Raw genomic sequence first — 24,201 nt, 5'->3', positions numbered from 1 at the left:
GAAATTGTAAAAACTGTACATTTTTCTGCAGCTGGTGAAAAGTGTTAATAGCAAATCTACACAGCAACTCATATTTTGTATGCATATGATATATTAGGACTAAAAAACGTTTTTTCTGATAAGATGTTTATTTTTAAAGTAACACCAGAAACAAGTGAAATTATTGGTGCTATCAATTTTACCCCTAACAATTTTCACGGCAAACCATGTAAAAGGCAGGGCATGTCAAGTCTCTGACTCCACATGGGAATCTCATGGCACTTCCATGCACGTCTCTAAACACCTTTGGCTCTTCCTTTACTCTTCCTTATATAGATTATAATCTAATACAGAAAAGAACTAAACCTTGTTCCCATCCATCTAGTCCTGGTAATCTGAAGTTGGATGATGTAATTCTATGCCCATTTAAAATAAGCACAATGACAATTAGCACGAATTAGCATGTGAAAAGATCAGTCTGCCATTTCTACCATCTGCTGGTCAATACTTAGACTGCAGCTGCACATCTGGATTTTTTTAGGCATGCTTCAATAGAGTTTAGATTAAAACATTGTCTTGCTTTTATGTCTATTGGAACCTAACCCCTACCTAGGTCTAGTTGTAAATCTGACTCAGCTTTTATTTGTTACCCTCTGTAACTTTTGTTTTTGATCCCCTGAACTACCATTATTGATCCATTCCCCAGCTAACACAATGTGATAAATAACATTTGACTGATGAAGTGAAAATAAGCTTTTACTTAGCCGAGCAGACTTTGTTTTTAGACTGCCAATGATTGTGGCAGTCTGCAAAAAAAAGCATTAACAATGAAAAAGAAAAGACTTATCTAGCTTGGCATGAAGCAGTGTGTTGGCTTCCAACCAAATGCTAAAGACTCCAGGCTGCCTAAGTATTTGTATGGGAGTGCCTGCCATCTTTAACAGAGAAGTCATGAAGACTTACAACAAAGCCCTGCTGTTTTATTTAAGGCCATATACAAAATAAATGGGTCAAATCCAAAGCAGAGTTGTTAGGTTTAGTAAAAATCTTTGAATTTTCAGTGTGGGTCTTGACCACTACTTCCACACAACTGTGACAATGTTAAAATGCCCGTGTGAACACCATTATTATTGTCCAGCTTCTAACATGAGATTTCCCTAGATGTTCCCTTTACGGCCACTAGCCCCCCTTTTTACAATCAATGTGTATATGCATAAATCCCTCCAAGTTTTATACATTTGTGTGTACAGAGGCACCAGAAAACCTATGGTGGCAAGCAAACTCAGCTTTCAAAAAGCCAGAAATCTAAAATAGGGCCTTAACAGATGTTCTTATCAGATGATTACAGACAACCAGCTCAATATAAGCCATTTTACTGATTTTGGGCATTTTTTTAAATTAGAGTGTCATTTTTGTACTGCAATAAGGCAAGCAGTCTTCTACTGATGATGAGCTTTGAATTGCCTTTGCAACATAAATTTCAGGGCTATGCCTCTTTGCACTCCTCCCTTCTTGAGCACCAAGGCAGCCACCTTTGCCTTCCTATGGGCCTGGTCCTGATTACTAGTCATAAGCAATAGTAGCCATAGCAATATCTACTGGAAGCCTCCATATTCCAGCATTTAATATGTGAAGACTTGCATAGCTTGCAATTATACCATGTAGGTAAGCAAGAGTTTATGTCTATTGACTAAATAGATTTATTGTTCCAGTGCTGAAGACCTGCAGAGGTGTGCTGGTGCTCTTAGCATTTTTAATTATGTTTTTTTTTTCAGTCTTGCAATGTAGCGTAGACTTGGCTCGGTCATAAATGCATCTAAGACATATACATATCCTCTTCTGTAGATATTTTTTTTTGCCGTTTGATTCGTCCATACATTAAGATCAACATAATGAATCTTTTTAACCACTTGACCACTGGGCACTTAAACACCCTTAATAACCAGACCAATTTTCAGCTTTCGGTGCTCTCGCATTTTGAATGACAATTACTCAGTCATGCAACACTGGACCTATATGAAATTTTTGTCCTTTTTTTCACACAAATAGAGCTTTCTTTTGGTGGTATTTAATCACCGCTGGGTTTTTTATTTTTTGTGCTATAAAGGAAAAAATACCGAAAATTCTGTAAAAAAATGAATTTTTCTTTGTTTCTGTTAGAAAATTTAGCAGATTAGTAATTTTTTCTTCATAAATTTTGGCCAAAATTTATACTACTACATATCTTTGGTAAAAATAAGTACAAATTGGTGGATATTATTTGGTCTTTGTGAAAGTTATAGAGTCCACAAGCTGTGGTGCCAATATCTGAAAATTGATCATATCTGAAGTACTGACGGCCTATTTCAATTCTTGAGACCCTAACATGCTAGAAAAGTACAAATACCCCCCAAATGACCCCTTTTTGGAAAGAAGACATTCCAAGGTATTTAGTAAGAGGCATGATGAGTTTTTTGAAGTTGTCATTTTTTCCCACAATTCTTTGCAAAATCAAGATTTTTTTTACTTTTTTTTTTTTTTCACAAAATTGTCATATTATCAGGTTATTTCTCACACACAGCATATGCATACCACAAATTACACCCCAAAACACATTCTGCTATTACTCCCGAGTATGGCGATACCACATGTGTGAGACTTTTACACAGCGTGGCCACATACAGAGGCCCAACATGCAGGGAGCGCCATCAGGTGTTCTGGAGCACCCAGGACAATTCTGACATTTCTCTCCTACATGTAAAAATCATCATTTATTTGCTAGAAAATTACATAGAACTCCAAAACATTATATATGTTTTTTTAGCAAACACCCTGGAGAATACAATGGTGGTCTTTGCAACTTTTTATCTCGCACGGTATTTGCGCAGTAATTTTTCGAATGCTTTTTTTTGGAAAAAAAAACAGTTTTGGGCTTAAAAAAAAAAAAAAAACAGTAAAGTTAGCCCAATTTTTCCATAATGTGAAAGATGAAGTTACGCTGAGTAAATAGATACCTAATATGTCACTCTTCAAAATTGCACACGCTCGTGGAATGGGGCCAAACGTCGCTACTTAAAAATCCCCATAGGCGACGATTTAATTTTTTTTTTACTGGTTATATGTTTTGAGTTACAGAGGAGGTCTAGGGCTAGAATTATTGCTCTCGCTCTAACGTTCGCAGCGATACCTCACATGTGTGGTTTGAACACCGTTTTCATATGTGGGCGGGACTTACGTATGCGTTCGCTTCTGCATGCGAGCACATGGGGACAGGGGCGCTTTAAAAAAAAAACATTTTTTTTTATTGTTCATTTTACTTCATTTATTTTAGTTTGACATTTTTTTCCCCAAAAATAATTTTTTTGATCACTTTTATTCCTATTACAAGGAATGTAAACATCCCTTGTAATAGGAATATGGCATGACAGGTCCTCTTTACAGTGAGATGTGGGGTCAATAAGACCCCACATCTCACCTCTAAGCTGGGAAGCCTGAAAAAAAAAAAAAAAAAAAAAAAAAGATTCTGTCTTTGATCGTATTAGCGATTCGGTAGAAGCACCGGAGGGCGGCGGGAGGGGGGGGATGTCTATGGCTGGGTATTGCAGGGTATCACCGACTATGGCTGGGTATCTCAGAGTATGGCGTTGCAGAGTATTGCATTGCAGGGTATTGGCGGGTGTTGCAGAACATTGCAGAGTGTTGCAGGGTATTGGCGGGTGTTGCAGAGCATTGCAGAGTGTTGCAGGGTATTGGCGGGTGTTGCAGAGTGTTGCAGGGTATTGCAAAGCGTTGCAGAGTGTTGCAGAGTATTGCAGAGTGTTGCAGGGTATTGCAGAGTGTTGCAAGGTGTTGCGGAGTGTTGCAGGGCATTGCAGAGTGTTGCAGGGCATTGCAGAGTGTTGCAGGGCATTGCGGAGTGTTGCAGGGCGTTGCGGAGAGTTGCAGGGCGTTGCGGAGTGTTGCAGGGCGTTGCGGAGTGTTGCAGGGCGTTGCGGAGTGTTGCAGGGCGTTGCGGAGTGTTGCAGGGCGTTGCGGAGTGTTGCAAGGTGTTGCAGGGTATTGCAGAGTGTTGCAAGGTGTTGCGGAGTGTTGCAGGGTATTGCGGAGTGTTGCAAGGTGTTGCGGAGCGTTGCAGGGCATTGCGGAGCGTTGCAGGGCATTGCGGAGCGTTGCAGGGCATTGCGGAGCGTTGCAGGGCAATGCAGAGCGCTGCAGGGTATTGCAGAGTAATGGGGGTATTGCAGAGTAATGGGGTATTGCAGAGTAATGGGGGTATTGCAGAGTAATGCAGAGTAATGGCAGGGTATTGCAGAGTGTTGGCAGGGAATTGAGGGGTTAATTTTCGGTGAGCAGCGATGTGGGCACTGCAGATGCAGCCCACATCGCTGCTGACACCGATCTCTTCCCCCTCCGCTGTACCGATCGGTACACAGAGGGGGAGGGAGGAACCGGCGTCATAACATGACGCCGGTTTGTTTACAAGTGATCACTCCGTCATTTGACGGAGCGATCACGTGGTAAACGGCCGCGCTGAGCGGCCGTTTACCGTGATTCGTGATGCGCCGGGTCCTGTGGACCCGGCGGTCACGGATGCTCTCGAGTGCGCGCCCCAGGGGGCGCGCGAGAGCAGAATTCTGGGAGGCCGTTAATTAACGGCCTCTCAAAGTTAAACAACCGCCCTGAAGCCGTTAATCGGCAATGGGCGGTTGTTAAGTGGTTAAAATGTATAACAGGTATGTGACACAAAAAAAAGAGATTTCCTTTAACATGCATGTTAAACACTCCATTATAATCCTGCCAGCCAGGTAAGGAATAAGCAGCATATCAGACTTAATGTTTAAATATTTATGTTTCCTGAGAAACAGAAGACTAAGAATTAGTCTGCAAAGGCTTTGACAGTTTAACTCTTTTCAAGGTATAGATACAATGCATCTTTGATTACCAACGATATCTTTTTATGAGCTCTTTGTTTTAAAGCTATCTTTTTATAAGATTGTTGCTTTAAGATCAAAAGCAGTCAGGCAGGTAAGTGCCTTTTAGACCTAGTGGCATGGTAAAGGTTGTCATGGTGGTAATGGTCGTATGCCTTAAGTCTAGTAAGGACACCCAAAAAAACTTCCCTTAAATCTTAAATCAACCTATTGGATGTGAATTAAATACCCCTCCCTTGCATATTATTTACCAAATTTCCCCACAAATGTCTCAACCTTTTATTATTAATGATGTATGAGCGGTCACAAGAACATTATCTGTCCTTCATGATCTTGGCACTGAGGGTGTGGGACAGAGCTAGCCTACTGATGATGATCTGCTTTTGAGTGACTGCAGAAAGAAAAGCCCTAATTAACCCCCTCTTAACTATTATTTTATGCATTTTTTATTATTTATATTTTAAAAGCATTTATATATTTTTTTTTTGTGTTGAATTATTATGTTTCTTACATTTTGTTTGTTGCATTTAAAAAATGCGCAAAATTTAATAAAAATAGGATTATATACTCACTTCTACTACCAGAATACTTTAGTTTTGTAGTAAAGCAATACCAAGTGCATGATAGAAAATCAAAGAAAGGGATTTTAAGGTGAATACAAAAATTTTCTTTTTCATTGATTGAGCAACATAGCTTAAACCTACAGGACGTCCCAAAGGGGTGGAATTAATGGGTGGGCAACACATAAAACAACTGCTAAAAGGCTCAATCGAGAAAACAAGAATGAAGAATGGGGGCAGCCTACAGCTCAAATAGCCACCTGAAAGTCCTTATGTCTGGTCATCAGATGAGGCATAAATGTCCCCCTTGCAGAACTAAGAGGATATGCAAGTAGAAGACAAGGTAGCAGCCATGATAATCAGGGAAACAGAGGCCTGATGGCAAGTTGCCTAGGAGGTGCTTACTGCCATAGTGGAGAGAGCATTAACTGGAAAGGCGGAAACCTGACCCTTATAGCTGAAAGAAATTCGCACAGCCTGAACCAGATCCAAACAATGGAAGAAAATTTTCATTTTGGTGAACTGGAGTCAAACAAAGGGGCAAAAGAAAAATGTTCGATTGGGAAGAGAAATGAATGCCTCAACACTACCATGTCCCTATGCAAGAACAAAAAATGTCCCTTGCAGGATAAAGCTACCAGCTCAGTCACTGACCTTGCTGAGGTGATAGCTACAAGGAATACTACATTGTGGGTCAGAGTACAGCAGAGAAGAGATAGACATGTCTCTAATAGGCTCAAGTGGGGGTTCTTTAAGTGCCAAAAGAACCAGTTTGGGGAATAACATGGGAAACCAACTGCACAAAGGTATTCCGCAGGGACCAGACAAATTTTGATCCATGCGTAGGCAGGGAGGCTGTACGGAAGTCAATCTGTTGGACTTTCCCCTCTCAATCAGCTATAGCCTGCAATGCTAATCAATGTATTCTGATGGCACGGAAGTCTACCTGCTGTCAGAATACAATGGCTCAGTAAAAGGATTCCTGCAACCCACTGGTTGAACAAAAATACTGACTCATCTAAGGGCTGTTTAAGCTTCTTGACAGCAGGGACTGATGTGAATGAAGAGTATATGTAAGGTGCTAAGTAAATTGACAACGCTTTATAAATGGTTGTAATAAATAAAATACTTTTAACTGTACATGTCCTATAAGAATAATTGTATGTGATATATTGAGCCTAGAATACAGACTACCTGAACATCCTTAACACAACTCAAAAACATTGTTTAGCAATTAAAATCCCTGTTTTCTCATTCTGTTGCTGGCTTGTCATCTAAGTAACCTTAGAGAATGCTGATGAATAAAGGGTGTATTTCTATGAGACATGAGAGGGTTTAAAACAGATTGTAACAATCCAATGGTCCAAAAGAAAGTTGTCAGCTATGGATAACACAAGCAAAATAGCTTTTATTAGCAGAGCATCTAAAAAAGGCACATAAATGTCTCTAAGAGACCAATTTATAACTGGGCTTCTCTCATTCCTACTCCCACGGGTTGTATGCTTCACTCTCTGCACTAAACTTTAGGAAACCTTAATATGCTCTAAAAATGACAGATTTCTGCAAGTTAGGTCAACAGTCCGATTATCATACAGTGTAAGAAATCAGATTAATGAAAACTTTGTTGTTCTAATGTAGCAGAATAACACCAGTTCTTAACTGTAAAGGCAAATTAACTCTTTAAATACATTTAAAGGTGCAAAGTCGGTGTGATCTGAAGACCATAGCCATCACAGGATCGCAGCTGACAGCTCAGAACGGCGAAGCTCCCATCCCACTGTTTAAGTACAGTGGATGAATGGGAAGCAGTTAAAGTCAAGTCAAAAAATTGGAAAGTGGTATCAACAAAGGTGCCTGACTGTAAAGGAGAAGCAGATTGTTCATAAAGGTGATATTTATTATCCACAGATTTTGAAGAATCAACTTTATGAAGAATCAGCTTCCCCTTTACTTCAGGCATCTCTGTCAATTTTCAATTTTTCGGAGCTTCAAGATCTCCTTCTGCAAACATACCAGAATCCAGAGACAAGTGTGCCTAGGACTGTTCGGATCACCCCACCTAGCACTAAATGCAACCACATTTGCACTGGGACAGCTATAATCCCCCGTAGGCTTTCACCCTATGTTGTCTGACCACCCAATATAGAAACGCAGCAACCTCACAGATGTAAACACATTATTGCATTTTATCTTCTCTTCATACTAGACATGTGCTTTGATTTGTTAATCTAGTTATTATGTTTAGTTCAATTCAGTTGATTTGTTCAATATGTATTTGGAATTCGTATTCAGAATTCCTGAATTTTCTCTGAATTTACAGATTTTTTCGATGCAAAGCGTTCAAATCAATACATTTTCGAATCGGTCAAAACGAAAATGTTATATTGTTTTCGATTTGAATGCAGAAAAGGGAACAAACAAAAGAAAAATCTTCAGCAAATGATTACAATGACTCTTTAAATCACCTTTGGCTTAACAAAAACAGCATTATTTCGAAATGGTACTCTAATAACACACACAGTCTTTGATTTCAGCAATATGTGTAGTTAGAATTCCACAGGAGTTCAATGTAAAATTCAATTCAAATTTCAGTCCGAATTTCCGAAATTCGGATGAATTTAATTTACGTTATTCTGAGCATTCAGTAAAATTTGTTTATATTGTAATTTGGTGAATTTAGATATATCCGAATCTCCAAATAACAAAACATTTGTCTGAATATTAATTAACCGCACATGTCTACTTCATACATTGTATTGAACTCGCTGTAAAATGCTATACCATAAAGATCTCCTGCAGCCTTCTGTCTTTGTTTGTTTTTTCTTTATCTCTTCTCTCTATTTGCTTGGAGGTACCCCAAACTAAAATGAAGGCCGACTAGAATGTTGATTAGATTTGACATTACTCTCTTTATATGCTGAATTATATGCTGCAAAGATTGCGTAAAACAAGACTGTGATACAAAGACATCTTTCTTCTTTCTTTCTTAGAGCTATGAATACTTCCTCAAAATTCAATCAAAATGAAAGCATGAATTAATATGAAAAAGCAAAACGTTATTAGCCGATTATTCCCCAGAAAAACATAATATAACCTCACCAAAGAACCAAAGCATCTAACATGAAAAACCTGCACAGAGAATTATTTGGGCCTTTTTAAATTTTTTAAACCACTGTAATGATGATTATATGGAAAAACTGATGTGCATTGTTTTTAACAAAATACTGTAACCTTCCAAATCTGGGAAATTGAATCTGAGCATATTATGAAAAAATTATAATAAAATATGAAATACCAAACTGGACGTCCCTCCAACATTTATGAAAAAAATAGAAGAAAACTGGTCAGGGAGGCTGCCAAGAGGCCTATAGCAACTTTAAAGGAGCTGCAGGAATATCTGGAAAGTACTGGCTGTGTGGTACATGTGACAACAATCTCCCGAATTCTTCATATGTCTGGTCTATGGGGTAGAGTGGCAAGACGGAAACCTTTTCTTTACAAAGAAAAACATTCAAGCCTGGCTAAATTTTACAAAAACACATCTGAAGTCTCCCAAAAGCATGTGGGAAAATGTCTTATGGTCTGATGGAACCAAGGTTAAACTTTTTGGCCATAATTCCAAAAGATATGTTTGGCACAAAAACAACACTGCATATCTCCAAAAGAACGCCATACCCACAGTGAAGCATGGTGGTGGCAGCATTGTGCTTTGGGGCCTCTTTTCTTCAGCTGGAACAGGGGCATTAATCAGGGTAGATGATATTATGAACAACTTCACATACCAGCCAATACTGGCACAAAACCTTCAGGCTTCTGCTAGAAAGTTGAACATGAAGAGGAACTTCATCTTTCAGCATGAAAAGAACCCAAAGCATAATGTACATCCAAAACAACAAAGGAATGGCTTCACCAAAAGAAGATTAAAGTTTTGGAATGGTCCCATCTGTGGGGTGATCTAAAGATGGCTGTGCACAGAAGATGCCTTCACAATCTGACAGATTTGGAGTGTTTTTGCAAAGAAGAGTGGGCAAATATTGCCAAATATAAATGTGCCATGCCGATAGACTCACCCAGAAAGTCTGAGTGCTGTAATAAAATCAAAAGGTGCTTCAACAAAGTATTAGTTTAACCACTTGTCGACCGCTGTCAGCAAATATATGTCGGCAGCATGGCACGGCTGGGCAAACTTTGAATTTCCCACCGTGCATGCGTGCGCGCACCTGCCGCGAGCTCCGTAACTGTGCCCGCAGGACCTGCAGGCTTGATCACTGTGGGGATACCCGCAATCGTGTCACTGAGCTGAAGAACGGGGAGATGCCGATGTAAACAGCATTTCCCCATTCTGCCTAATGACAGGACACAGATAATCTGCTCCCTGTCATCAGGAGCAGCGATCAGTGTCATGTCACACACAGCCATGCCCCCAGACAGTTAGAAACACTGCCCTAGGACACACTTAACCCCTCACTGCCCCCTAGTGGTTAACCCCTTCACTGCCAGTGACATTTTTACAGTAATCAATGCAATTTTATAGCCTTGTTGCTATTTTTTTTTACCAAAAATATGTAGAAGAATACGTATCAGCCTAAACTGACGGAAACATTTTTTTAATATATTTTTAGGGGATATTTATTATAGCAAAAAGTAAAAAAAATAGTTTTTTTCAAAATTGTCGGTTTTTGTTTGTTTATAACGCAAAAAATAAAAACTGCAGAGGTGATCAAATACCACCAAAAGAAAGCTCTATTTGTGGGAAAAAAAGGACATTGATTTTACTTGTGTACTGCGTTGCACGACCGCACAATTATCAGTTAAAGTAACACAGTACCGTATCGCAAAAAATGGCCTGATCAAGAAGGAGGGAAAACCTCCGGGAGCTTAAGAGGTTAAACAAAACATTGAATTAAGAAATAATGTATATCTTTTTTTAATATAATTATTTGCCTGGAGTTTAAACTTTTATTATGACAAGTGAACAATTTTAATTGGCATACATACACACAATGGGAGTTATTTACTAAAGGAAAATCCACTTTGCACTGCAAGTGCACTTGAAAGTAAAGTCGCTTTAGATCTGAGGGGGACATGCAAGGAAAATAAAAAACAGCATTTTAGCTTGCACATGATTGGATTATAAAATCAGCAGAGCTTCCACTCATTTCAGATCTACCCCTTAGATTTAGAGCGACTGCACTTTCAAATGCACTTGCAGTGCAAAGTGGATTTGCCTTTTGTAAATAACCCCCAATTGTGTGTTAACCATAAAAAAAAAGACTTGTCTTTATACATCTGCAAATAAGGGGTTAAAGCTGACCTGATCTAAATTTAGAACACACTGTTTGCCCCTCATTGTCTTGAAATAATTGCATCTGTCTTTATAACTGGAAGGCCAGTATAGCTGTATAATTCCAATTTACTCTGCTTGTCAAAGAGATAAGAAGTAACAACTGCCTTCACAATTATACCACACAGTCCATTCCCAATATGAAAGGTTAAAATCTGCATTTCTACTCATACAGTCAAAGCAGCTCAAACAAAAACAGAGGATCTGTAAGACGTGGAATATTTTTCATAGCCAAAAGACAAGTTTCTTATTCCATACTTGATTCCGAGCCAATAACGGCAATTTACCATCTCAACTTATTATCATTTGTAATGTGAAAATACAGCATTGCAGTTCAATCGGTCAGGCCTGAGGTTGATTTATTAAATGCAAATAGGCTGTTCACTGTTCAAGGGACTTTTACCTTAGCTTAGTAAATGAGGTGTAAATCTGTTAACTTCGATCAGCCAATCATGTGCAAGCAAAATACTTTTTTTTTCTTTGCACGTGATTGGGTATTCTTTGCAAAGTGAACTTTCCCCACATTCACTACACTAATGGAAATTTCTCTAGCAAAGTAAAAAAAAAAATCCCTTTTGCAAAGTGAACAACCTATGTGCCTTTTGTAAGTCATCCCCACTGCATTGCGTTTCGGAATGAGGTGCCTACAGTGCAGCAGATCACACAGATGCAGACGGGCGATGCATACATCACAAGCATGTATAGGGGTATACAAGCATGTATAGGGGTATATTTATAATGCAGTGAATGTGGTTTCCCAAAACATTCACTAAAGGTGAATTAATCACCATCATTTAAAACACATTCATCAGAAAGATTTACCTGCAGTGACTGTTGAGTGAAAATCACATTTACTTCTATATAAATATACAGTACCTCATAGTAATTTTCACATGTATAGGTGTTGGCATTCAAAGTCATGCATGTGCTTCCACTGTGAAGGCTCTCAAAATTTAAAGTTAGGACTGCAGATAATACAGAGGTGCCTTGGTGTGACTCTGCAACTTACGCACGTATTTGCAAATGTGTGCAAACAAAACCCCTGTTTTTAACACAAACTGTAAAACAGGATAATTCAGTTGGTTGAAGACTAATCGGTAAGTTGAGCTGGGAATTTTCTTTGGCTTTGTTTGACATGTGTTGCCCTTCCATGTGCTCCTTGCTGCAAAGGCCAGTTATAGGTGGGGCAGTGGGCATTTGTTTCTACTATTGGCATTCAAAATCAACAGTCTGTCTTAGTCCAATGTCACTATTACGATCCTGTCGGTAGCGAGAACTTGCCAGCAACAGTATTGCTTTGGAGGACACATCATGGATCACTCCCTTGCCAGCTGGATAGGAATCAATCTCTCCTGAGCGACTTACATTTTGCAATGTTTTGCTGCATTTTTGACAGCGCTGAAGTGACACCACCTGCTGAAAAACTGACACATACAAAGTAGCTGGGTGTTCTCCCTCCATATTCTAGCAATCCTTTTGTTGGCAAATTCTTGTCAGTGACAAGATCACAGGTGTGACATTGACCTTATGAATAGGAATCCTAGAACACAAAGTTCAGTTTGCAATGATACTATTGCCACGATAACAAGACCATCCATACATCAAATCAATTGTGGCATGAAATGAATATTTTTGTAGCAGCTGCATGTAAATCTCCCAGGTATATAGGCCATCCTCAGACCTTAGGTAGGAGATCCTAATGGAAATGGACACAAGGTTTGGAAAACAAATGTTCTTTTCATCCCTGTTGAAAGATAAGAGATCTATATAGCCAGTATATGGCACATAGTACACGGCAGGTTTTGTAATGAAAAAGCAGATCTCTAATTTGGGAGTTATTTTGAGAAATTTCACAGTTAAATACACTTTTGCTATTTGAAAATACATGTTCTTCTACATATTTTTGGTAAAAAATAAATCATAATAAGCGTATATTGATTGGTTTGTGCAAAAGTTATAGTGTCTACAAAATAGGGGATAGATTTATGGCATTTTATTATTATTTTTATTTTTTTACTAGTAATGGCGGTGATCTGCTAATTTTTATCCAGACTGCAACATTGCGACAGACATATTGGCCACTTTTGACACTTTTTTAGGACCAAAGAGCTAAAAATAGCCACTGATTACTGTATAAATGTCACTGGCAGGGAAAGGGTTAACACTAGTGGGCAATCAAGGGGTTAAATGTTTTCCCTAGATTTGTTTTAATTGTGGGGGTATTGTGGCTGACTAGAGGTGGAGAGAGATCATTGTTCCTACTTAGTAGGGACACTGATCTGTCTCCTCTCCCCTGACAGAACCGGGATTTGTGGTAGCATAGCATACTAGCTCATTATCTATTACTTACCTTAGATTGAAGCCCCCCACAGCGGTCCTCGTTCACCGCTCCGGCTGCGACATTGCTCCCAGAGTAACTTCCGGACATTGTGGGCTTCAGCGGTGCGACTGGCCAGAGCCACGATGATGGCACTCCCGCGCATGTGCGTGGGACCCGCTGGTAACGTCACAGTCTAACTGAAGTGACAGCACATACTTCAGTGCGCGTGTGCCAATGACGTTCGCACATGCAGATACAAGGGATATCTCTTAAACCATTCAGGTTTAGGAGATATCCAGGGTAGCTACAGGTAAGCCTTATTATAGGCCTACCTGTAACAAAAAGTGGTTGTAAAGGGTTTACAACCACTTTAAGGCATATTAACATACGAGACTTGAAGCTGTTAAAGATCTGACAGGGTTTTTCTTTAACCACTTCCCGCCCAGCCTATAGCACAATGATGGCCGGCGGTGGTCCAGTTATCCTGACTGGGCGTCATATGACATCCTGCAGGATAACAGCTGTCACGCGCCCGTGGGGGCACGCATCGTGGCGATCAGTGGTGCGGTGTGTCAGTGTGACACACCGCTACACTGATCTCAGTAAAGAGCCTCCGACGGAGGCTCTTTACCATGTCATCAGCCACGTCCAATAACAGCTGATCACGATGTAAACAGGAAGAGCCATTGATCAACTTTTCCTCACTCATGTCCGACAGACGCGAGTAGAGGAGAGCCGATCTGTGGCTCTCCTGACAGGGGAGGGGCTGTGCTGATTGTTTATCAGTGCAGCTCCCCCTCGGATCCTGCCCAGGACCACCAGGATGGCCATTCACACTAGACCACCAGGTATGCCCCCCTAGACCACCGGGGAAATGCCAATCAGTGCCAAGGCAGCTGCCAATCAATGCCCAGGCAGCTGCCAATCAGTGCCTACTCACAATGCCTACCACTGGCAGTGCTACCAGGGATGCTTATCAGTGTCGCATATAAGTGCCGCATTTCAGTGCCCATCAGTGCCATGTATTAGTGCCCAGCAGTGCCGCCTATCAGTGCCCAGCAGTGCCATCTATCAGTGCCAACCATAAGTATCCATCTTTGCAGCCTTTCAGTGCTCAGAGTTGCCTATCAGTGCCCATCAGTGCCACATATCAATGCCCATCAGTGCTGCATGTCAGTGCCACCAATCAGTGCCGCCTACCAGTGCCCATCAGTGCCACATATCAGTGCCCATCGTTGGTGCCAGTCAGTGCCCCACCTCATTGGTGCCACCTTATCAGTGCCCGTTTGTGCCACCTTATCAGTGCCCATCAGTGAAGGAGAAAACGTACTTATTTACAAAATTTTATAACAGAAACAAAAGCAAAACTTTTATTTTTTTCCACATTTTCGGTCTTTTTTTATTTTTTTAGCAGGAAATAAAAACCGCAGAGGTGGTCAAATACCACCAAAAGAAAGCTTTATTTGTGGGAACAAAATTACAAAAATTCTGTTTGGGTACAGTGTAGCATGACCGCGCAATTGTCATTTAAACAGCGACAGCGCAGAAAGCTGAAAATTGGCTTGGGCAGGAAGGTGCATAAGTGCCTGGTATTGAAGTGGTTAACTGCTACTAACCTGCTTTGGAGTAATGTGTGATAGTCTAAAACGCTCTAAATATAAGCTTATAGTAAACAAGTAAGCCTTCATCTGACAGTGGCTGATAACTATACAGGAAAAGGCTCTCTGTCTCTGCCACCTATAGGTACAAACACATTGTGCTATTTTATAGCGACAAACTCTGGAGCTATCAATCATCTCCCTTTTCTCATTCCTCCTTTTTAACAAGATGTCATGAATGGTGTAGAATCCCAACACAGGATACATAAGGGACAAATGTTGAGTTTGGTGCTCCTAACAACAATGATTAAATGTCTTACAATTTGCAAATCTATTTCCCACTGTGATATTGCACAGATATTTTATACATGTGACAATGCAGATGAAAAAGGAATGGGGTTTAAAGCTGACATGCCACTGACTGTATGCCAGCCTGCACTCCCAGGTTCAATACAACCATATTTATGCTTATGGAACAAGAAAAAAAATCTAAATTACACATGAAGGGCTCATTTATTATTGCTGTCTCTAGTCTTGAAACCAATTTCCTCTGTCCCAGCAGCAAAAAATGTTCTAATTCTATATGCTGAAATACTTCTAATATCAGAAACATCAGAAAGATGACTTGCTGTCAGGTTCTTAGGAATTAGGGCAGTATTAATACACTAAAATACATAATAAAAACCCCATGTGTGACGTCACCACCTGTCATTTCTGGCCAGCCACTTCTGGTTCCAGTTTTATATAATAAAATGTAATGTTTTAATATGAGTGAATTACCTGGAATTTTTGATTTTATACAATAATTATACAGAATTTCACTATATAGCTTCTTTTGCCATTTGTACCCATCCCTGGAGGTTCGTTGAGGACAACACCTTTTGTAGCTGGAGTTACAGTCTGTGGGACCACAGAGCCCAGCATCCTCCTAATGTTTGCACACTTCCCAATGGGATTTTGGGATTTCTGATGGCTCAGTGAGGACAACGCAAGCCACAGTGACAGTGGGACTACTAACCCCAGCCCAGCCACCCTCTCAAATCGCTTCCAACTTCTGTTATGGGAGTCCTGGATCTCTGGTGAGTGAGAGGGCACACAGAGCGGAGCACAAAGTTTGCATTGATGTTTGTCTTGGCACTTGGCTCTTTATAATGCACATCCAATTAAGTTGAAGTTGCACTGGAAAAACCTCCTTGGATTCACATGAACTTTATATATTTATTTGTTCACTGGAGTTTATGGACTTTATATATTGTTATTTTATATTTGATTTGAGTTTTTATGATTTATTTGGTGATGTATTAGTATAGTATATGGTAGAGCTCTTATTTTGTTCACATTTTTAAAGACACATGCACTTTGAGAGCAGCAACCTTGAATGTTAGTAATCACTTATATTTAATTTTATTATCACCAATTATTCTTTTTATAATCACTTGTGTAGCACAGGAATTCACGGTGTTATAAACGATTTACATATCATCATCATCCTGTTTGGAGAATTCTGTGCCTGTGTTGGTCCCATCGCAATCCAGTCGACTGAGACAGCGAACAATCTACCAATTGCTGGACGGAAGATATATCAAGTGCATCTAATGGTGAGAGATCTTCTGCCATCTTGCTTAACCACTTCAGTACAGTGCAGTTACACCCCCTTCCTGACCAGACCAATTTTCAGCTTTCAGCGCTCTCACAGTTTGAATGACAATTACTCGGTCATCCAACACTGTATCCATATGAAACTTGCGTCCTTTTTTCCACACAAATAGAGCTTTCTTTTAGTGGTATTTAATCACTAGTGGGTTTTTTATTTTTTGTGCTATAAATAAAATAAAACATAAATTTTGTGAAAAAAATGCCTTTTTCTTTGTTTCTGTCATAATTTTTTGCTAATTAGTAATTTTTCTTCATAAATTTTGGCCAAAATTTATACTGCTACATATCTTTGGTAAAAATAACCCACATTAGTGTATATTATTTGGTCTTTGTGAAAGGTATAGAGTCTACAAACTATGGTGCCAATCACTGAAAATTGATCACTTCTGATCAGGCCTTCAGTACATCAGGTGTATCTCATTTCTTGAGACACTAACAAGTCAGGAAAGTACAAATACCCCCCAAATGACCCCTTTTTACAAAGTAGACATTCCAAGGTATTAAGTAAGTAGCATGGTGAGTTTTTTTAAGTTGTAATTTTTTCCCACAATTCTTTGCAAAATGAAGATTTTTTTTTATTATTTTTTTTTTTTACAAAATTGTCATATTATCAGGTTATTTCTCACACACAGCATGTGCATACAACAAATTACACCCCAAAATACATTTTGCTACTCTTCCCGAGTACAGCGATACCACATGTGTGAGACTTTTACACAGCCTGGCCACATACAGAGCACCAACATTGATGTAGTACCTTCAGACGTTCTACGAGCAAAAATGACGCATCTCATTTCTCAACCACCTATTACACTTTTGAAGGCCCTGGAGTACCAGGAAAATGGAATTTCCCATAAAATGACCCCATTTTGGAAAGCAAACACCCCAACGTATAATCTGTGAGGCATAATGAGTCTTTTGAATGGTTAATTTTTTTCCAGAAGTTTTTGGAATATGTGGAAAAAAATTAAAACGCATTTTTCTTTTACACAAAATTGTCAATTTATAAGATATTTCTAACACATAGCATGTATATAGCAAAAATTACACCCAAAAATACATTCTGCTACTCCTCCCAAGTATGGCGATACCACATGTGTAGGACTTTTACACAGCCTGGTCACATAGAGAGGCCGAACATTGAAGTAGTATGTTCAGGTGTTCTAGGAGCATAAATGACACATCTCATTTCATTCCTACCCATCACACTTTTGAAGGTCCTGGACCACCAGGACAGTGAAATTACCCACAAAATGACCCCATTTTGGAAAGCAAACACCCCAACGTGTATTCTATGAGACATCGGCTGCAAATAGGTATTCTGGTACTCTGATGGCCTGGTGACAGGGACTCTGGTACTCTGATGGCCTGGTGACAGGTACTTGGGTACTCTGATGGCCTGGTGACAGGTACTCGGGTACTCTGATGGCCTGGTGACAGGTACTCTGATGGCTTGGTGACTGGTATTTGGGTACTCTGAAGGGCGGTGACAGGTACTCATATGGACTGTGATAGGTACTCGGGTACTAAGATGAACTGTGACAGGTACTCGGGTACTCAGATGAACTGTGACAGGTACTCGGGTACTCAGATGGACTGGGACAGGTACTCGGGTACTCAGATGGACTGGGACAGGTACTCGGGTACTCAGATGGACTGGGACAGGTACTCTGGTACTCAGATGGGCTGTGACAGGTACTCAGATACTCAGATGGGCTGTGACAGGTACTCGGGTACTCAGATGGGCTGTGACAGGTACTCGGGTACTCAGATGGACTGTGACAGGTACTCGGGTACTCAGATGGGCTGTGACAGGTACTCGGATTCTCTGATGGACCGTGACAGATACTCGGATACTCTGATGGACCGTGACAGATACTCAGGTACCCTGATGGACTGTGACAGGTACTCGGTACTCTAATGGACTGTGACAGATACTCGGGTACCCTGATGGACCGTGACAGGTACTCGGGTACCCTGATGGACCGTGACAGGTACTCGGGTACCCTGATGGACCGTGACAGGTACTCGGGTACCCTGATGGACCGTGACAGGTACTCGGGTACCCTGATGGACCGTGACAGGTACTCGGGTACCCTGATGGACCGTGACAGGTACTCTGATGGGCCGTGACAGGTACTCGGGTACTCTGATGGGCCGTGACAGGTACTCGGGTACTCTGATGGGCCGTGACAGGTACTCGGGTACTCTGATGGGCCGTGACAGGTACTCGGGTACTCTGATGGGCCGGGACAGGTACTCGGGTACTCTGATGGGCTGGGACAGGTACTCGGGTACTCTGATGGGCTGGGACAGGTACTCGGGTACTCTGATGGGCTGGGACAGGTACTCAAATACTCTGATGGACTGTGATTGACAGGTACTATGAGGGGTGGTGACAGGTCCTCTTTGACTTCATCACGGCCGATCACATGGTAAACAGCCATAACCAATGGCTGTTCACCCCCTTCGGTGGCGAGCGGTGTCTCCGTGACACGCCGCCACCGAAGAAACAGGGATGCGCGCGCACTAGGTGCGCCGCCTGACCGTCATTTGACAGCCGGCGGTCAGAATCAAGTTAATCCTGCTAGGTCCTATTTACTGCTAATGCAGCAATATCTGAAAGTGGATCATCACATCTTTTAATCTTTGTTACCCTGTGACACTTTGCGAAGATACCCCTTACCATTCTGTGGATTACAAATATTGCTTCACAAAGGTCTGAGTACTCAAACACAGGATTTAAAGGGCCCCAACGCTGGCACACTGTGTTCGTGTGTGTGTGTGTGTGTGTGTGTGTGTGTGTGTATAGAATTTCCACTGGCTAGTGGTTAGCTAAAACCCACGAGACCTATATAGGCTCCTATAGTCAGCCATATCACTTTTGAACATTATTTTTGTATTGTGCAACTGACAGTTCCGTTCACCACTCGCTCAGTGCATTTCAGGCAAGGCCTCTCACTGGCTGTTAAAGTGAATCAACACCAACCCTGTTTTAATTTACTGAGCAGTTGTACTATGTCATTGCATTTAATACTGGTATTCTGTTAATCGGTTTATCTCTTTTCAGGGCTTATTGCTAGTTCTAATAAAGCCCAGATAAAAGTTTAAATGGTGTATTGGTGTTACTCGGATGCAGGTGAGGGTGAGCCATCACTGGTGTGGGGCAGAAGACCCATATATTATATATATAGAGCAACAATTCTTTTTTTTAGATCCTCAGATAGTTCTTTGCCATGGAGGTGCCATGTTGAACTTCCAGTGACCAGTATGATAGAATGAGAGCGATAACACCAAATTTAACACACCTGCCTACCATTCGCACCTGAGACATTGTAACACTAACGAGTCACATGACACCGGGGAGGGAAAATGACTAATTGGGCCCAATTTGGACATTTTCACTTAGGGGTGTACTCACTTTTGTTGCCAGACATTAATGGCTGTGTGTTGAGTTATTTTTAGGGGACAGGAAATTTACACTGTTATACAAGCTGTACACTCACTACTTTACATTGTAGCAAAGCGTCATTTCTTCAGTGTTGTCACATGAAAGGATATAATAAAATATTTACAAAAATGTGAGGGGGGTTATGCTCATATTTGTGAGATAATGTGTGTGTGTGTGTGTGTGTGTGTGTGTGTGTGTGTGTGTGTGTGTGTGTGTGTGTGTGTGTGTATATATTTATTAAGATATGATAAATCAGTGGGTAGATCAAACATTAATACATCTACAATGAACCATAGAAATGTACACAGATGTGCGATGACTCATATAAATCATTAATAGCATAAAAAATCCATACTTCACAATGATATTAAATATATTAATTACACTGTTGCACTTTATATTCAATATAAAGTGCAACAGTGGTAGAAGAAATTCTATATTAACCACTTGCCAACTGGGCCATAGCTGAATGACGCTACAGCGCAGTTGGAAAACTCCGGGAGGGCATACTATGAAGTCCTCCCAGAATTGTGCTTCAGTGAACCCCCTGGGGCATGCACCCAAAAATGTCTGTAACTGTCAGGTCTCCCAGACCCAGCGCGTCACAGATCAGCGTAAAGGGTCAATAACCGCGGCCCTTTACCATGTGAGCATGCTGTCCAATGACGGCATGATCACTTGTAAACAAACTGGAGCATGTCTGGTTCGGCTCCATGCTCCATCTGTGGCTCATCCATGCTCCATCCATGTCTCATCCATTCACCCATGCTCCATCCATGGCTCATACAGGTCTCATCCATCCCCATCCATGCTCCATCCATGGCTTAGCCATGCTCCATCCATGAATCATCCATCCATCCATGCTCCATCCATCCATGGCTCATCCATGCTCCATCCATGGCCCATTAATGCACCATCCATGCTCCATCCATGGCTCATCCATCCCCATCCATGGCTCATTCATGCTCACCCATCCCTATCCATGGCTCATTCATGGCTCATCCGTGCCACATCAGTGATCATCCGTGCCACATCCATGCTGCATCAGTGATCATCTGTGCCACGTCAGTACCCATCTGTGCCACATCAGTTCTCATCCATGCCACAATAGTTCTCATCCGTGCCACATCAATGCCACAACAGTTCTCATCCATGCCACAACCATACCACATCAGTGTTCATCCATGCCACATCCATGCCACATCAGTGCTTATCCATGTCACATCCATGCCACATCAGTGCTCATATGTGCCACATCAGTACTCATCCATGCCACATCCATGCCACATCATTGCTCATCCATGCCACATCAGTGCTCATACATGCCACATCCATGCCACATCAGTACTCATCCACGCCACATCGGTTTTTATCCATGCCACATCATACCACATCAGTGCTCATCCATGCCACATTAGTTCTCATCTGTGCCACATACATGTCACATCCATGCCACCTCAGTGCTCATCTGTGCCACATCAGTACTCATCTGTGCATTAACCATGCCACATCAGTGCTCATCTGTGCCACATACATGACACATCAGTGCTCATTTATGCCACATCCATGCCACATCAGTACTCACCCGTGCTACATCAGTTCTCATCCATGCCACATCAGTGCTCATCCGTGCCCCATTAGTTTTCATCTGTGCCACATCCATGCCACACCAGTACTCATCCGTGCCACATCAGTTCTCATCCATGCCACATCATTGCTCATCCGTGCCACATCAGTGCTCATCCGTGCCACATCAGTGCTCATCCACGCCACATCAGTGCTCATCCACGCCACATCCATGCCACTACAGTTTCAATACAGTGTCCATCAATGCCTCACAAAAATGTAATAGGTAGTCAAATTAGATTTGAAATGTATGTTCCTAGAACACCTGATGATGCACCCTGCATGTTGGGCCTCTCTGTGTGACCTGGCTGTGTAAAAGTCTCAAAAATTTGGTATTGCCATACTTGGGACAAGTAGCAGAATGTATTTTGGGGTGTCATTTTTGCTATGTACATGCTATGTGTTTGAAATACCTTATAAATTGACAACTTTGTGTAAAACAAAAATGTGTTTTCATTTTCTTTCCACATTTTCAAAAACTTGTGGAAAATAATGACATGTTCAAAAGACTCATTATGCCTCATAGAATATAAGTTGAGGTGTTTACTTTACAAAATGGGATCATTTTTTGGGCATTTCCATTGTCCTGGTGCACCAGGACCTTCAAAAGTAGTCACAAAATTGAACCTGATGGCGCTCCCTAAATGTTGGTCCTCTGTATGTGGCCAGGCTGTGTAAAAGTCTCACACATGTGCTATTACCATACTCGGGAGGAGTAGCAGAATATATTTCGGGGTGTAATTTGTGGTATGCATATGCTGTGTGAGAGAAATAACTTGTTAATATGACAATTTTGTGGGGAAAAAATGAAAAAAAAATATTAATTTTGCAAAGAACTGTGGGAAAAAAACAACTTCAAAAAACTTGCCTTGCCTCTTACTAAATAACTTGGAATGTCTACTTTCTATAAAGGAGTCATTTGGGGGGTATTTCTACTTTCCTGGCTTGTTAGTGTCTCAAGAAATTAGATAGGCCGTCAATACATCAGGTGTGATCAATTTTCAGAGATTGGCACCAAAGCTTGTAGACTCTATAATTTTCACAAAGACCAAATAATTTACACTGATATGGGTTATTTTTACCAAAGATGTGTAGCAGTATAAATTTATCTTCCAATTTTCGTGCAATCTCCTATTGCAATTAAGTTGATCTTCTGACAGTGCAAGGAAGCTCGAGTTTCCACACCATGCTCACCAGAGTTCCCTTCACCCCACCTTATGGGTGTCTGCTCGCTTTAATTGTTGGACCCCCACTGATAATAAGAAGCCAGCTGTACTTTATTTACTGTACATGTGTGCAAACGCAATCTTCCTCTTTCCTCACAGACCAAATATGTTGAAAGCAGAAAGAAAGTGATAGTGCAGATCATTCTCATGATTTTTTATTGAAATTGGTAAAAAAAACACTCACATTTCAACAGATAAAACAAACTGAGAAAGCACTGATGGTGCGACTCATGAGGGTAGCAGTGAATTCATCACAGTGAACGGAGTCTGGATGCCATATATTGGAATATGGAGGTGACATGCCTTATTTTATTTGCTGAAATGTGAGTGTTTATTTACCATGTGGTGATCACATGACCTCAGTTCTCAGCTGCAAAAGGGGCTTAGAGGGGCGGGCTGGAGGAGTTGCAGTACATTGATCTTCCCAGTAAATGCATATCCAAGGGGGTTGTGTCAGCAGAAGATCATTAGAGGACGGGCAGGCTTTTGGAGCACAGCCAGAAAACTGACCACGCTGGAAGGGATGTGTTTCTATGCCTAGTGTGGTCATTGTGAATAAGGAAAGCAGGGAGATAGGAAGGAACACCAGGTATTTCACACAAAGGAAGCAATTCAAAGAGAACAGAATACTTTTTTTTAACACAAGTACATGGTACAACAGGAACATATCAGGAATATGAAATGTCGGGGGAACATATTCTTTAGGTGCTTTATTGTTCATGCTTTGTCATGCAAAGTTACACCATTGACTAGGGAACCATATCACAGTTTTATGTACCTCTGCTAACTTAAAACAGTGATATGGCCCAGGGACACATGATGAATTGGCTAAATAGCCACAGCTAACTTTAACACAGCATTAAGATGTTCAGAGACCTTATGGCAAATATAAATTTTGCAGTGCTGCCAGTCCAGGCTTATTATTAAATATGCATGCTGTAAATATATAAATTTAATAAAGAAGGAACTGTGTGATACATTATCCTAAAATAACATTTGTTATGTGGATACAGTAATTCCTACCCAATTCGTTCTTGCTCCATCTCTTCCATCTTTGTAGCCCTTGCTATAACTCTGTTAATAATTTCCTTCTCTTCATCTGTAAGGTCTTCATGTTTTCTTTGGTCACCGGGGTATGTTGGGTGCACAGACCATCCAGCATCAAGTCTAAAAATAAAAAAAGTGTGTTGTAAATGAATGAACCCATGACATACTTAAAGTGTATTTCCACTTTTGCAGTAAAATTTGAGAAAAGCACACTATATGTTCTTTCGCTTTCAGAGATAATGCTCACCAGGACATGAATCTCCCTAATGCCACATACACACGATCAGACTGTCCGGCGGACTTAGTCCGGCGGATTTTCTGCCGATCTTTGCAGCTGACGTCCGCCAGACTTTCAAGCGAACGGACTTGGCCACACACGATCACTCCAAAAGTTCATAACCAGTAGCTAATAGCTGCCCTAGTGCCAGTTTTAGTCTGCCGGACTAGCACACAGATGAACGGATTGTCCGCTAAAAGCCGAGTC

General features: G+C 41.0%; 1 protein-coding gene across 1 annotated transcript in view; it reads right to left on the bottom strand.

Moving 5' to 3' along the window:
* The window catches only part of RPH3A (rabphilin 3A), a 396,706-nt gene that overhangs the window by 171,134 nt on the left and 201,371 nt on the right, over positions 1 to 24,201 (bottom strand). Inside the window, exon 3 of the mRNA XM_077462038.1 lies at positions 23,694 to 23,837. Within this exon, the coding sequence (XP_077318164.1) occupies positions 23,694 to 23,837 (144 nt within the window). The remainder of the gene's footprint in view (positions 1 to 23,693; positions 23,838 to 24,201) is intronic.

This window comes from Lithobates pipiens, unplaced genomic scaffold (genome assembly GCF_037356315.1).
Source record: "Lithobates pipiens isolate NorthernLeopardFrog02 unplaced genomic scaffold, aLitPip1_a1.2 Scaffold_3, whole genome shotgun sequence".
NCBI lineage: Eukaryota > Metazoa > Chordata > Amphibia > Anura > Ranidae > Lithobates > Lithobates pipiens.
This window is presented reverse-complemented; position numbering and strand designations above follow the sequence as displayed.